Source organism: Mycteria americana, chromosome 2 (assembly GCF_035582795.1).
Source record: "Mycteria americana isolate JAX WOST 10 ecotype Jacksonville Zoo and Gardens chromosome 2, USCA_MyAme_1.0, whole genome shotgun sequence".
In the NCBI taxonomy this organism is placed as follows: domain Eukaryota; kingdom Metazoa; phylum Chordata; class Aves; order Ciconiiformes; family Ciconiidae; genus Mycteria; species Mycteria americana.
In genome coordinates, this window is record NC_134366.1 from 116,691,696 (window position 1) to 116,707,113 (window position 15,418).

The window sequence follows — 15,418 nt, forward strand, 5'->3', positions numbered from 1 at the left end:
GAGGGCCTGAAATACGGATAACTGTGTTACTCACTGTTAGTACAAGTGTTGAACTGTTCTTCAAGTGAACTGTTTTAAAATATTATTTAAACTGAAAGTACTACAAGGCACTAACGACAGCCAGGACCTATTCAATTTATTTTCTAAACTCCATTAAACTGTCCCAAAACTATGAGCTGAACTAGAACAGAAGTCCTTACCTGTGAAAGCATTTGTGGCCTGAAAACCAGCTTCCTGCATACTGCTCTCCCAGCGAAGCTTGAGATTCCCGTCTTAACCTGTCCTTGCTGGAGACAACTGCTGAGCTTGGAGCTGTCAAGTCACTTCCATCTTAGCTCGTCAGAGTCCATTTCTCTTTCCATTCCCATATTTGGCACCATCCAGTTCCCACCTGATCCCAGGTCTTTCGATCCGTAGGCAGAGGGGATCTGCACTGAACCTAAGTAGGAAGTGTTGGACAGTCCCATCAACCAGCCAGCCAGAGGATTCGGGCCATGATGAATGTGGAAATGAAGCAAATCACCTGCCAAGACTTTATTTCCCTTTTACAATTAAGTTCTAATCCTCTGTTCGTCCAGCACCATTTTTTCAGGAATCGGCCAATGGTGATGTTCAATTGTCTCTCCTCTCTTGTGTTCCTCTCCCCTCAGGCACGCTCACTGAGAAATTAAAAAAAGAAGAGATTATGTTTCCTGATGACCTGTAGCAACACTAAAATTAACAGACTCCAGGGAACAAAAACCCAAAACACATTATCAGGGATTGACTGTACACATTAAAGGAGATCTTCAGAAGGCAAATATTGCGATTTTGCCGAGATGCAAAGTGTGACCACACAGCTCTTTGAAGTGCAAAGAGGAACAGTGCTGAGGGTGTCATATGCATCTCTGAGAACATGATATGATTTACATTTCAAAAGCCATATTTAGCAGAGATGGGGGCAGCAATACAATAACAAAATTGCAGTTAAAAGGGAAAAGGAAAAATACTCAAGGCTCTCAAGTCTAGTCTATTCAAAACCACAGTAAGATTATTAGCATTTCATATAGCTGCTTCCCTTCTTTTCTGGAGCAGGAAAAGAGAGCGCTGCCTGCCGACACTATATATGCCGTTCTAACAGTCTTCTGAGGTTAAAAACCTTTGTAGGTCTTGCTGTTGATTATCTATCTAAAATCTCAATTGTAACACAGATGACGCAATGTCTTCAGACATTCGGTAAGGTTAAAAACAGCCACAGGCTGTACAAGAGAAAGGTTGTTAAGTTTTTCTTGATACTACTACTTCTGCATAGCATGGATATCTGTAGCTAACTGAAAACTGGAGTTGTTGTACCTCCAGCTTTTAAAAACCAGGATACATTTACTTTTATGGGGTGAATGCAAACAGCAGACAGGTACGTGTTTAGGGAGAAGATTATTTTCGAAAACAAGGAAGAAAGAAAAGAGGACTTCGAGAACCCATTCACTCCCCAGCCATCCTGTTCCTTCACATAATGCTTGGCTCACTATCTCCCAGTTCAGTGGCACAGGCAGGTTGAAAGTACATCTGTGATGATCTTATGATCTACTAATGGATTTTAGCTAATGAGTCTAGCCAGGGTTTGCGGTACTGGATTGGTCCCGAGGTCCATCTTCTGGAGCAGCCCGTATCAGAGGGTGCCAGTGTCACTGTCAGTCCCAGCACCCACTGCTTCGGAGAACAGTGCAAGACCGGGCTCAGCGGGCAGGTGTTAATAGCCGCTCCCCAGACCCACTACACCCTTCACCCTGACCTGCAAGATCTAGAGACTAGCTTATACCCCAAAGTGTAAGGCTGAATATCCCAGATGATCCAAAACTGCAGAGAAGATTCTTATGCTCCTTGGGGCACCTTCTGCTCTGCAGGCACTGCCGAGTGCACAACCAGCTGGCCCTCGAGGGCTTCACTAGAGCCCTGTCCTGGGGGACAAAAAGGATCCCTTCTCAGGTGTGTCACCGAAACCAAGTGAGCCTGACACCTGACGAATGCCGTTTTCCTCGGAACACAATGAATGAAAGCTAGCTGCTAACAAAGACGGATTTTCTATCTTAATGATGTTGCTGCTTTTTCCCCCCCAATTTTGTCATGCCAGTATTACTGAAAAACACGCGTTTTTGTCTCAAAACACAGCACAGGACTGACTGATTAGTTACTTGTATTCAAATCTAGTAATTTGCATTCAAATCAAATAAGGTTACAGAACAGATTTAAGATGTCTTCCCCATTTCTTACCCAAACATCTCAACTTAATAGAGGAGAAAGCAGAAATTTAAAAAAAAAAAAAGAAAAAAAAAGGGAAACAATGCCTTTACATGTCGTATCTTCTATCAGAAAAAGCTGCATACAAAATTTTAGAATAGTGTTTAAAATGCTATTATTCCTGAACGTCAGGTCCTCAAGATGCTTTTTCAGCCCTTCAAAGTGCTCTATACAACTAACAACTGTTTCATATGAGGTAATTTTATTCTAAAATACATACAACTGAGCAAGTATAATATACATACACCACAGCACATATTTCTTCTGGCTCTTAACATTGTGCTAACTATCCTGTAACAACTACAGATGGATGCTGCACTCATTTCCCAAGCTTTTTCTCTAGAGGTTTGAGTTTATTCTTTATTTATAAAAGCAGATCCATATTTGCATTCACATTTTCAGCCTTATAACTTTTGATTTCGGTTTATAAATCCACAATTTTGATGCCTTCTATTTTCAGCATTTTAATTTCTCTCCCCATCTTCACGATGCTCAAGAGATGTGCACTAATCCCTTAGCATCCAGGGAAATGCTCTTACTGTTACATCTTTGTATTAGATAAGCTTCTCATTCTTAAAAGAATAAAATACTTTTACTTTCTTGCAAATTAGCTTTTTATTAAAAGAAGAATTATTTTCCACATTTTCAAAATTTCTGCTAAACTAGTTAAGAACCCAACAGTGCTGAAGAAACTCTATGACGCAGGCACTTTCAGCAACCACTGCTTCTTCAGACAGAAAGACGTAATTTTAACAACACTACAGGACACTGAAACACTACAGAGTTCATTCAGACCTTAAAATTTAAAAGGTAATGCACTGCATCAGGTTTAAGTCCTCCCTTAAGGACTCAAGTGAAAGAAGATAACTGATATCTCTTGATTGCCCTAAGTGAGCATTTTCTATCACTGCAAAAGCACTCTTCTCCCTTGGCAGATAACGAACTCGGAGGTGGCTGGCAGGATGCGAGTAAGGAAACGGAGCGGGCTCCTGGAGCAAGCCTGTGCAGTGCTCAGCACTTGCTGGGCCTCTTCACAACTCAAAACCAAGTTCAGCACTTATAAAATGCTTCACACTTATGGCTAAGCAGGCTATTTAATGAGTATTTTCAACAGGTGGACCTTTCATCAGTCACATTCGCACAACAATTTCAGGTCTCTCAGATTTCGAATGCATCCAGGTGAAGACGACAAAGCAGCCCAGCCAATACCACAGCAAATAAGGGAAATGGCAAATTCCATTTTTAACAGCATGCAGAGCTATAACCTTTCTATTGTACTTTACATAATCCAGAATTTTTCCATTAAAGCTGAACTGATGTTCAAAGAGAGGAGGTTTGTGTTTGTTTCCTAACAGACTGGCATGTTTGCACGCACAGAATGGGTCGGGACCTCTCCTGACACATTTCAGTGTGCTCAGCCAACTCCAGTGAAGCTATGTGTTTATCCTTTTATACCAGTGTGGTGCAGAAACGTTAAACCAACCTGCTTAAAGGACCAAAAAGTGAAAATACGTATCTGAAAAAGAGCGTGGAAAGTAAACAATACTGATAGAACTACTAAAATCAGGTGTGATCTTTGATGTAACTATTACAGTTTTCACAACCTGCAGAGACCCCGGTGGGAACGCGTCCCGTTACACTGATCAGATGGTAAAGAGAAAAGGTAGACTAGAAAGACCAGAGATTTTCTCTTTGCTCCATCTGTTACCTCCTTTCCAATTGCAACAGGAACTCTGCTTCCACTTCTGCTTTCATTCATCCACTGCAGTGTTATATGAGTCTCAGAAGCAAACCAAAGCAAACATTGTGGTTTATAAATATGTAGCTGTGCTATAAAGACTTTCGGCTACTATGCGCTTACGTGATTGAGTACCTAGAGAAAAATCAAATCCATTTGTTTTCACCCTCTCCACTTTTCTCAGATTTGGTCCTGGGAAAGACACCACCATCTGAACCTCACACAAAATGCAAACAGAAAATATTTTGACTATTTAGCACCTTATGTGATTACATGTTCTTATGGTATATTTAGCTAGTCAACCTGCTATTCCTCTTTTCTAAACGTTTGAAGATGCAGTATTAAAGGGCGACCGTAAAAAAGAATCTGAGAGAGAAAAGTAGCCAATGAGTGTCATCAAGTCCTGCAATAATATCTACATTTTATGAAGTATTGTGCAACCATCAGTCAGGACCAAGTCTGGAGGAACTTGTGCTGAAAGAAGAAGTGAAATACTGCTTTTTCCAAGACTGCTATCTCTGTAATGTCTGCAAAAACTCAAAAGCACTGGCTGACATGTAAATGCTGCAGCTTGGGTTTTTTGTTTGGTTTTTTTTTCCATTTCCTTTCACTATATACAGTCTGTTTCTCTGGCCACGTGCTGTTGGTTCCCACACAGGCATTAGGAACTCACTGGATGTGTTGGCAGAAGGGCTACGGCCATGGGAAGCGTTTCCTGTGACAGCCCTTGGCACAAGACATCCTAAAGTACAGCGTTTCACTAAGGCGTTTAACAAATTTCATAACAGGAGTATCTGTAGAGCAAGCCACACGTTTACATTTTTGAGAAAGTTACTGAACAGCTTCTGAGCTGTGGTGTAATTTAACTTAATCAAGGGAGGACTCACTGCTTGAATTTCTAGCTTTTGGGTGAAAGAAGTGTAAAAGGGGAGGGAGCCTGAGCTAACCTGCCCTGCTCTCGCTGCGGTCCCTGCAGAAGGCAGGTGCCGACCCTCAGCGGGAGCTCGGCGGCCAGCGGCACCGACCCGCTCTGTGGCTAAAAGCAGGACAGAAGCAACGCTGGCCGAGCCGGCAGCATGACTCCAGCTCAACGGGAGATTCAAGCGTGTCTCCAAATTCAAGGAAAAAAGTAATCTGACTGAAGCCAGGACACGTACTGAACTATCCACATGCTTAACCACTTTGCTGAAGTAAGGCCTATACTTCCTATAGGTTAAGGCAGCATAGACTTGGATATATATTTAAGAAGTTTCTGGCTGGAAAAACACTTCCAACATTTTGTTTTTATAAAAAGGTGTTTGTAAAAATATCTTTTAAAGTTTGCTAAAGCAATTTAAAATGAAGCATATGTGCACACATATAGCTCACCTCTCCATCCCCTTTTGGATTCACCAAGAGTTTTCCAGGCTTTGGCTTTGCTTCTCATAGAGGCTTCTAAACCAGATATTAATACCTACCAGTTGTACCTACTCTTTTTTAGATGGTAAAGCCTGCGTTTTACTGTGTGATCCTCATTTATTTTATCGACTTCTATCTATAATTTGTCTTCCTTCTAAGATAACATTGCACCAGTGCTAAGTGAATCCTTGGGAAACACTATGCTCCGTAACTCAAAGGACCGCTTAAAAAACTCAAGGCAACTTTCACAGCAGACCATACACAAATCAAACTGAAAACCAGATGTTTAAAATATGTTTATCTAATCGCATCTTTCTCACACACACATATACATAATTTGTTTTCACTTTCTATCTTCAATATTTGTATAGGTCAGTTGTGACTTTTTAAACAGCTGCTGTATTTCACTTTCTTGGTGCATTTCGGTGACATACAAAATGAGTTTGTATGTTATGTTATACATATTTATATTCCTACAGATACTTCCAGCTACTCTTTAGCTTGTTTAGGAATAGCGTCCAAGCTTCTTTTTCCTTCCTTTTTGTTACAGCGCTCCCTGAATTGGGGCACAGAGAGGACAACCACAGCTAGGTATGGTCTTTCTGCATTAGTTGAAGCAGGGTCTTGAGAAGAGGGCATGTTGCCAAAATCAAGCATCATTTTTTCTAGCCTGTTAAGAAAATGTTCTAGAAAGCAGGATATATCCCCAATGCCAATGCCAGCAGACACTGCAAAGCCCACTACGGACAAGGCCCGGTTTAAAAGAAAATGGATGAGTGTTTCAGTACAGACATTTATTCTCCTCCTCCTCCTATTTGTTTCTTTCTTTTTGGAGCGAAGCAACAAACTGAAGCAATGATAGAAAAATCGGTCTGTTTAGTAGCTTCATGCCAAAGTGAATAGCCTCTGGTAATCAGATAGCAAGGAGTATTTCACTTGAAGAAATCCTATAAATAACTGATAACACAAAGGAGCATGCCACATTTCCTTCCATTAATCTTGTTAAGTGAAATAATTAATTTGGGTCCTCTGTTTGCTATCTCTACGAACAAACTAAAGAGCCACACATTTTCCCATAGCTGTGCTGACAGAATGCAGTAAAACCCCAGTGGAAAAGTTTACCAAGATCTCCGTGACAAGCTATTGGGTTTGGAGAAGATAATTATTGGGAGAAATTCTACAAGCCGTGTTATGCAGGGCAAATGAGAAGATTGCATTGTTTATTTTTGGACCTTAATAAAACTATAATTACCAGAAGTTGTCAAGAGAAATCATTAATCATGCTGCTCTATGAACCTGACCAGTCAGAGAAAAACCTGAGCTCTGAATTTTATTTGCCAAAATAACAAAAAGGTGGTAAGTGCAGAATCCAATCTTAATTAATCTTTTTGCAAAGTGACACAGGGTCAGTATTTGAATTTGCAGAAGCCTGGTAAAAGTAAAAATTACATTGAGCAGACTGGAGAAAAGATCACAAGTTTTTGACTGGTGTCCCCATGACGTGTATGAGAAACGAGCAGTTGCCAGAAACCCAGGGGGTTCTGCATATATCAAGACTTTGAGTATCCAACATCCAACTACACTCCAAGGGGCATTTAGCATCCCTGCACACCACTGGAAAAATTGTGATTGAGACTCATAGCTGCAGAACCTGACCACCCAGATAAGCAGCAGTAGGACAGGGAAGTTACCGGTTTAACTCCGCTGTGCCACGTCGGATGTGCGAGCAGGGAGGAAATGCCTTAGGAGAAGACAACATGGCCACTGCCCATCTGTTGTTAAGAATGTTATCAATGTGGAGCTAAGCACAAGATGAGAGAGATGTTTCTCTCCTCCTCCTCTCCCACCGCAACTCTTTGCTGCTTCAACAAAATGTTGCCTCTGGCTTCCGTTCACCTCATCTTGAGAACCCACCACACAGACACAAGCATTGTATGTTATTTACAAGCTCTCCATTTTCCAAGTGTGCATCATGCATTTCCTAGCTCTTTGCCAGCCAACACAAGCTTCCCAATTTCTTTATCTAGGTTTTTAGGTATTACAGGAGCACATGGTCATGTCATCTCCGCTGACAAACCTTGCACAAGAGAAGTGAATGGGCAGCATGCCTTTCCTGCAGCAAATGAGTATGTCAAGCATCCCCATCATCCCCAGGAGACCCAGCGGCACCCTTCCTCTCTCCACCAAAAGCACCTTTTGGGTGAAGGCACTGCACCCTCCAGGGAAGAGGTGCACAGCCGAAATCAACCTCTCCCCACTGAATTGGTTAGAGCAGCTGAAAATCCTAATACACACAATGAAGTACAGACACACGTACCGACTTCACTCATAAAAAGCAGACTGTGTGGATCAAGTCAAGTTGCACTTCATTTCTGAAGGCAGAAACATCTGCACTCTGATTGTTCTGGAAAGGAAATGCAGAAGACAGTATCTCCCACGTGAAAATCTCAAGCAGCGTGTGGACGTGGAATGGCACAGTCCTCCCACTGAACAGTATTGGGGACTACGGAAGTAAACATACATGGGAATCTGAAATCTCGGACATTAATAGGAGGAGTTATCCAACATTATTCCAACTCCTGTCAAAACACTTGGTATGAATGAAAAAGCACAAGACAATGCTCATTTTGGCAAATGCAAAATGCAGAAGAGAACAGTGAACCGATGCTAACTAATGAAAAATGAATGGGTGCTGAAGAGACATTCAAGGGGCATGGAAGCTGTTGGAGAATAAAACTACTATCTTGGAGAATAAAACTACTATCTGTACAGCACTTGGGTTTGCTATGTACGCCACTGGGAAGCGAGGGTGCTCAGCCACTGTCAAGAAGGATAGAGCATCCTATACACTTGGGCCATGACTAAAGAAAATCCTCTTCTGCTAAAGAATAAAACATGAACTATATAATTGAATTAGCATAAACTGCCGCCATATTAATTGAAGAAGCACTGATAAGAATTTCATAACTTTCTGGAAGGCTGTATCAGTCAGTGCTATGAAAGTCCATCTGCTGTGAGCAGCAGCTGTTCAGGAGGGCAAGGAACGTAGGAGAAAAGCCCACTAGTATTTTATACACATTACTACACAAAGCTAGTTCTAGTTTCCTGCGAAGCAAGCCACACCACAAGAATTCATCTGGTTTATTTACAGTGTGAGTAGCCAACATCATCTGCGAGCTGCATGAAGAAATGCAAATGGAACATTATCCAGACACGCAAAACCCAGTTTAAAGAAACCGTGGGCAGCACTGAGCACATTGGCTGTAGCGTGTTCCCAGCGCTACTGTGAGCAGCACGGGAGACAACGGCACTCTGCAGTACAGCTGCCGTCAGTGCAAAAAGTCAGTCATGTGTGTATGCCTCTTCTAACCTAAAGAAGGTTTGCAACTATTTCAGACTTCCTATATAGATCATGTACTGCACAAATCCATTTTACTTCCAGTACCATAGAAAACTTAAAAAGATGTACGACTGTGCCCAGAAAGGATCCTTGTTATAACAAATACCTAAAATTTCTCCTATAGAACTGCACCAGATTTTAGATGACTGAAAAATCCTGAGGTTTGCTGATCCATATTCTACTAGTTTTGATTTTCACGCTAAACTACAACAATCTACATGAAGCAATAGAGATCCAAACTCCTCCTTGCCTCCATTAATACAAGTCTCCATTTTGCCCAGGATCTAGCAAAACCAGCAAGTTTAAATTATATCTCTGTCATTATACTATGTCTGAGCTCTGAACTCAGTGCAACAATCCAGAAAACCAAACTGTTGCCTTAACAAGGTCTCCAGATGCTCTGCTTTCCACAGCATCTACTTCCATTTTACCCTCTGAATGACACTAGATAACAACTAGATTAATATGGAGCCTGTATCAGAAGCCATATAGAAGCAAAACTTTCACCTGAGTCCACGGTAGTTTTCCCCTTGCCAGGCCAAGGAAAATGGACTCTGCTTTATTACTAAATAATCCAGACAACACTGAAGAAAGCGCTCCTTCAGCATTTAAATGTGTGTACTTCTAAGCCCCACAATCAATGGGGCATAAGTAATTGTCACAGCAATTCTTGGTTACAACTAACTACAACTTTGCTCCAACTTTCAAGCTGGAAATGAGAAAAAGAACAAAGTAACGGTTTAGCATCTCTCATATTTTTCTTGGACTTGGGAGATTGGCCTTTGCTTTTCTGGGCATGTTACCTGATCTCTCCAGGCTTCCAATCCCATCAGTGAAGTGGATCTAACTTCTACCTCTGGGGAGCTATAAAATGCTTAGGGAACAGAGGTGTTACTGGTAAAATAGATCAGAGAGAAAAAGCTAAAGCAGCATTTTAACTAATTTGATTTTTTTCTCGAGTGAGTATATCATGCTGCAAATCCAAAACAACTCCACTAGCATTGTAAAATCACCCCAATAAACCCTTTTAACTAAGTAAGAGGCCAGTGATTCTTTTCCAGGCAATACTAACAATACACACTCTCCTTTAAGCCTGGTCGCCTTCAAAAAATCTGTTGAAAAACAATTCACAAAATAACACAAAATTCAAGGGGAGAGCACAGCTGGGAAGCAGTATCCTGAGGTGATCAGCTAAATCTCATTTTCCAGAGAACTACACAGTTCATTCTCTCAAATCCCTCATTACTCAACACACAAAAGCAAAGAGGCTATTTTTTCTTGTCCTTGAAGGACAGCTTTTTACATAAACAAACTGCATAAAGGCATGGGAAGTAATGCTGTTATCAGTTAAATCTGTGAAATTCCCCTAGTTGACAAGTTCTTGTTTAGCACAGATGTAAGAACAGAATTTTGACTCCCTCACTTCAGCTGTAATTCAGGAAGCATTTATAATCCCGATCGGCAAAACCAAACAACTCGCCAAGAACACCATGTTTGTGTTTTTTTAATCTAGTGTCCCATCTATTTTCCACCAACTTTTTTTAATAGCAGATATATTTTAATATACTTTTGTCATATTTTAAAACCATTCTTGCTACGCTCATATACAGTGCCTGGATGCAACTGAGGCATGTACCTGCACGTAACTGAAGAAGCATTAGCAATGCAACACTAACAGCACCTTCTTTAACAACTGGGGGGGAAAAATACTCTGAGGTTTTTGACCAAACGCCTCAAAAATTGGTATTTTTATCAAGAAAAATTGGGCTGCTTTGCTTCTCTCGGGCAAACATCCCATTTGCCTGTTCTCTTCCTGTACTATCCATGCATTTATGGAAATCTGACTTCTCTGGCCTTGTTTTGTGTTTCACGTTGTCCTTTCAAGTACAAAAACATAACGTTTACTTTCAAATACCCGTAAGATTACACGTGTGGTCTTTCAAGCCTACCTGCCAGTCTTCTCCCCCTGCAAGCCTCTGCCAATAAAGACACAGATTCCTATAGGAAGGGCCTACACAGATGTAATTTATAAATAACTACGAAGTGTAATTAAAGCTTCAGAGCTACAAACAGAAACACTGCAATCTCGTATTAGAAGAAAATAACGACCTCTGCAGATGAACAATCATTATCTTCCTTGTTCAGCCATGGAGTTGCAGCTTTGTATTTCCCAGCTGTTAACCTACCGTCAGTCTTACCATAAAAACAAAGAATACTTTTGGCTTTTTTTTTCTTTTTAAACAAGTGGAAAATGTAATGAGAGTCTGACTTTGTATCTTTGATAATTAAGCTTCCAATATCATGGAATGTTTTCTAATAGGAGCATCTGCTTTCTGCATTGCAGCCCTACAGCTAAGAAAGCGTTGGACTTATTAATAAAGCACAATAAAGAACAAAACATCTGGGCGGGAAAGATGCACGGAAGGGGAGAGACTGCCTTCCTCTCGAAATATTCAAGAGACAGCAAAGCTCATCCAAATAAAACACAGTTTTTTCTGTTAAGGAGGCAGCTGGAACCAATGATGCTGATGATTCTTATTCCACTATATCCTGCTGCAAGACACAAACCTATTTAGAGGAAACAGAGGAGAAAGCAGGAAAATTCCCACCTGTATTAATCTATACCAAGTAGTTAAAAGCTCCTGACAGTGCAACCCATTCCCAAGCCCAAGGAACAGGCAGATGGGTGTACGTAAGTTCTTTCTGCTAACAGCACTGGCAGAAAAGGGCTTCATATCAACACTTCAAATACTGAAAAGAGAAAACAGGACAAAAATAAAACAAGAAACACTAAGATCCCAGAAGAGTTAAATAGCTAGAATTTTGGATCAACAATTTGAGCAGCTTATATAACACAGTTCATCATATGTTACCCAGTCACTCATGCATCAAGAACTGAAACTGGGTTAACTACAAAATTTCTCAGAAACAAACTGAAACCTTGCTTTTAAAACACTTCAAAATGTCCCAAATACTTCGGTAAACTGTTCAAGTTAATTACCATCAAACTCAATATCTATGCTTTGCATTCTTTTTAAATGTAAAAATCTGTGGGGCTGTATGCTGATCCTGCAAATGGCGCTCACGTTCTGTAAGGGTATGCAGTATTTCTTCACGTCACTGACCAAAGGGAACACGAAGGTGTCAGAGAACCTTTCTGAGGCAGGATGGTCATCCCAGAACCCACAACTGGAGTCTCCCACCTGGCAATGGGTGCGCAGGCATGACCGGATTATCCCCCCTCCAGCTCCAAGGGATATATACCCCACGCCCCGAGGGTCACTGCCCTCCCTCCTATCCTCCAGAACAGTAAGGGCTACTGTCACTGCGGGGACAACCGCCAGAGGAATGCATACGGGTCTATCCTCCTATGGCAAATGGAAGAATTACTTACTCTCTTCAGAGCCCGATTTTTTGGAAGGAGCAAGTTGCTACCCAGTATATGCATAAACTAGCAAGACTAATCCTGATATACCAGGCGTTTTTCCGGCTTTTCTCACCTCTTCTAGCTTCACATTCGTGGTTTGGGGTTTGTTGGTGTTCTTCGTGTTTTTAAATAACACGCAAGAAAAAACAACTGAAGGAGAGTATAAAATCTGTTCCCTAGCATGATGACAAAACCAAAACCAAACCAACCAACCCTGGCATGTTAATTCAGTACACATTACGGATTTGTAATGGGCCATTTTCAAGCATGTATATCTTACCAACTTTAAAACTCAATTATCAGCAAAATGTCAAAGGTTTTGCTCCTGTTACATCACGTTACATCCTGTTACGTTATACATCAAAATACATCGAGATAGAACCCATTTTCTATCCATTGAGACTTCATGGCAAGACTGAAGCTCTACATTTAGAGTTCAAAAAAGGCTCTGGGCCTTTTTATTAAAAACATACAGAACAGACAAGGAAAAAAAATCATCAAATACGCATTTGCAGACAGAACTATGTGGATTTTTAACAAATAACCAAACCAAATTTACCTTGTGGCCAAAAGCAAACATGAAAAATGCCAGCTCAGAGGGCTATTTTCTTTTGGTAACACTATCACTTTGGGAAACTATTAAAATAGCACAAACTTAAAAGCAGCATTGGCAAAAACTGAATGCAGTTCAACTCTGGTTTCCAACTAAATGCCTTTTTCGCACACATATGCTTTGCCTTCCGGTACTCAGCTGCATAGTCTAAACCACCAAACTGCACTTACAACAAATCTGAACTGACAACGCCAAATTTTAATTGAAACACACGAGAGCGGTTGGGCAATGCACGAGCATTTTACAGGGAAGTTAGTAGTGCTCATAGCTGGAATAAACCTCCACCCCTATAAGGGAGAAAGAGATCTAGTTTCCTCATTTTCGTTTAATCCTTCCTTCAAAAAACAGACAAATCTGCTAAATTAAAAAAGTAAGCAACACCATAAGTATTTTTGTAGTCTGAAAAATCTTTCTGTTCAAAGCCCATGAACAGTCTGGTAAGTGGAGACTTCAGGAAAAAGAAAAACTGTGATTTTCTACCCCTTAATGAATGAAACTACATTCCTTCTCCCAATTCAGATAAGAGCTTTCTTGCAGCCTCTTTATATGACAGCAACATGCAATGACCTCTCATCATTGTAAGAGCTATACAGGCAAAGTGTCTCTGAAAATTGTCTGTGTATTTGTGTACACACTTGTGTGTACGTGTCTTTGTATAAAGCCCTGCACGCAAACCGTGCCTGCAATATATGCTCTTTTAGAGCATTTCATGGCATTAATTCAGTCATTTTTCTGCTTAAAGAGAAAACTAATTTACACTAAAAAACCTGACCTCCTAACAATACAATGCAGTCCTCCTCCAGATAGTTTTGCTGAGATTAGTAAGTCAATTTTATCATGAAAGTGAATGCAAGGGAGGCAAAGGAGGAGACCTACAAAAGTATCAGGAAGTAAACACGTAGTATTCAAACTAAAATACATTAGTGGTACCTCAAATCTAACTTTTAAAATTCAGACTTTTCTCTGTTATCCCAGTTAGCTGGATGAAAAATTCACTACCTCCCTATTAAGCCCCCACCCTTTAGGAAAGCATGCACCTGGGAGTTAAGGCTGGGTGGCCAGGTGGGGAAAGCGCAAGGTGTCCTTCGGCCACAGCACAGTCAAAAAACATTTGCTCATACTTGGGTTTGGGAAGGCAAAAAGGTCATCTAAGATAGAGGAAGGTCACTTTGTCTCTATTTCCAACCAGTTCTTGATTCCTCGGGATGAGCTTGTCAGCAAAACACCACCACTTATAAAAGTCATTCTGTCCATGGAGAAGTACGTTAAGATTATGGATGCCCCTAAAAAGTCATGGCCCTCAACTATTATCCCAATGTATTTATTTCTGCAACCAGCTCAATCACAGCAGCAGTAAAATTCCCAGTCTGTTTCCTTGTTGAAGTTTTTAACTTCAAAACTTACTTACAGTCTACCAAGTACACCATGATACAGCTGCAAAAAAGGCACCCGTATTACGTCAGTGAAACTGTAAGATGTAACTGCTGCACCTATTTCTTCCCTTTCAGAATGCTGAAGATGTTGGGCAAACGCCCTCTTCTCACATCATTAAAACAAACAATGCCATTGCCATGAAATCATTCACTGTGCAGAAACTTTATAAGCCCTTCTATTATCTTTTATAGCTTAATTTGAGAACTGAGAATCTCTGGAGTGCTTTGCAGCACGTTAATAAGAGACACTTTGCTTTATGAAGTTTATCATTATTACTGTACTGCCTGCATCAGCTTATTGCAGTCAAGTTTGGTTTTTCCCCCCCAAAAAATTCCTTGTACCAAGACTTGATTTTTTCAGTGAATGACAAAGGTGGTGGTGGTTCTTGGGGTCTGTTTCATAGGACTGCTGTTATTTCATTTTCCATAGTGCTTTAAGACCCCATTATTAATACACTGCTGAAAAATCCTTTTCTGAAGCCATCAGGCATCATAGGCTTGACTATGCTCCTCCTTCTCTCACTAAAATCAGAGGCCTCTGAAGTCTGAAGAGTGCTACTAGAAATTAAGAAAACAATACTGAAGTGTCAGCTGGGAAACAAGGGAGCATTTCATCTCCCGGGTCAGCTTTTAAACAAACTCCGGTGTTTCATACCCTACTCTGGCTACTTAAATACTTTACAGCTTACATCAATCTTTATCCAATACCTAATGCTGAACATGATCTAGATTCAGTAACTGGAGGGGTTTGAAGGCAGACATGTAGAAATACAGACAGGCAGCGGAGGCCGCAACGATACCAGCAGCTTTCACGAGCACCGTAACATCCCTTAGGGTGTGATTCTTTCCCTCTTCTCTAACAAAATCTGTGCCAGTGAATGTGCTAACACAGCCGTATCAGTATAAAGGTCCGTAACTGGGATGGCTTATTTTAGCCCCTGAGGCACTACTTTGCCTGGAGGATACGCATCAACTTTCCGAAGGTTGGCGGAGCTAGCTGTACCAGCGAGCCTTCCCTGGGCACCAACGCCCAGGTGGGAAATGCGGGTGAGAACTGGTCCTTCACCAAACTCCGCCCAGCTCACAGCAGAAAGGATCCACGGGGGTAACATCAGTGGAGACCTGATATTTC

The 15,418-nt window shown here is 41.0% G+C and overlaps 1 protein-coding gene across 6 annotated transcripts in view; it reads right to left on the reverse strand.

The window, feature by feature from the left end:
• The window catches only part of LDLRAD4 (low density lipoprotein receptor class A domain containing 4), a 293,336-nt gene that overhangs the window by 183,907 nt on the left and 94,011 nt on the right, over positions 1 to 15,418 (reverse strand). For 5 of the 6 annotated variants that reach the window (XM_075494312.1, XM_075494317.1, XM_075494315.1 and 2 more), the window contains one exon: positions 201 to 659. In XM_075494312.1, the coding sequence (XP_075350427.1) occupies positions 201 to 240 (40 nt within the window). In that variant the 5' untranslated portion in view covers positions 241 to 659. The remainder of the gene's footprint in view (positions 1 to 200; positions 660 to 15,418) is intronic. The other variant, XM_075494314.1, reaches the window with a different exon arrangement.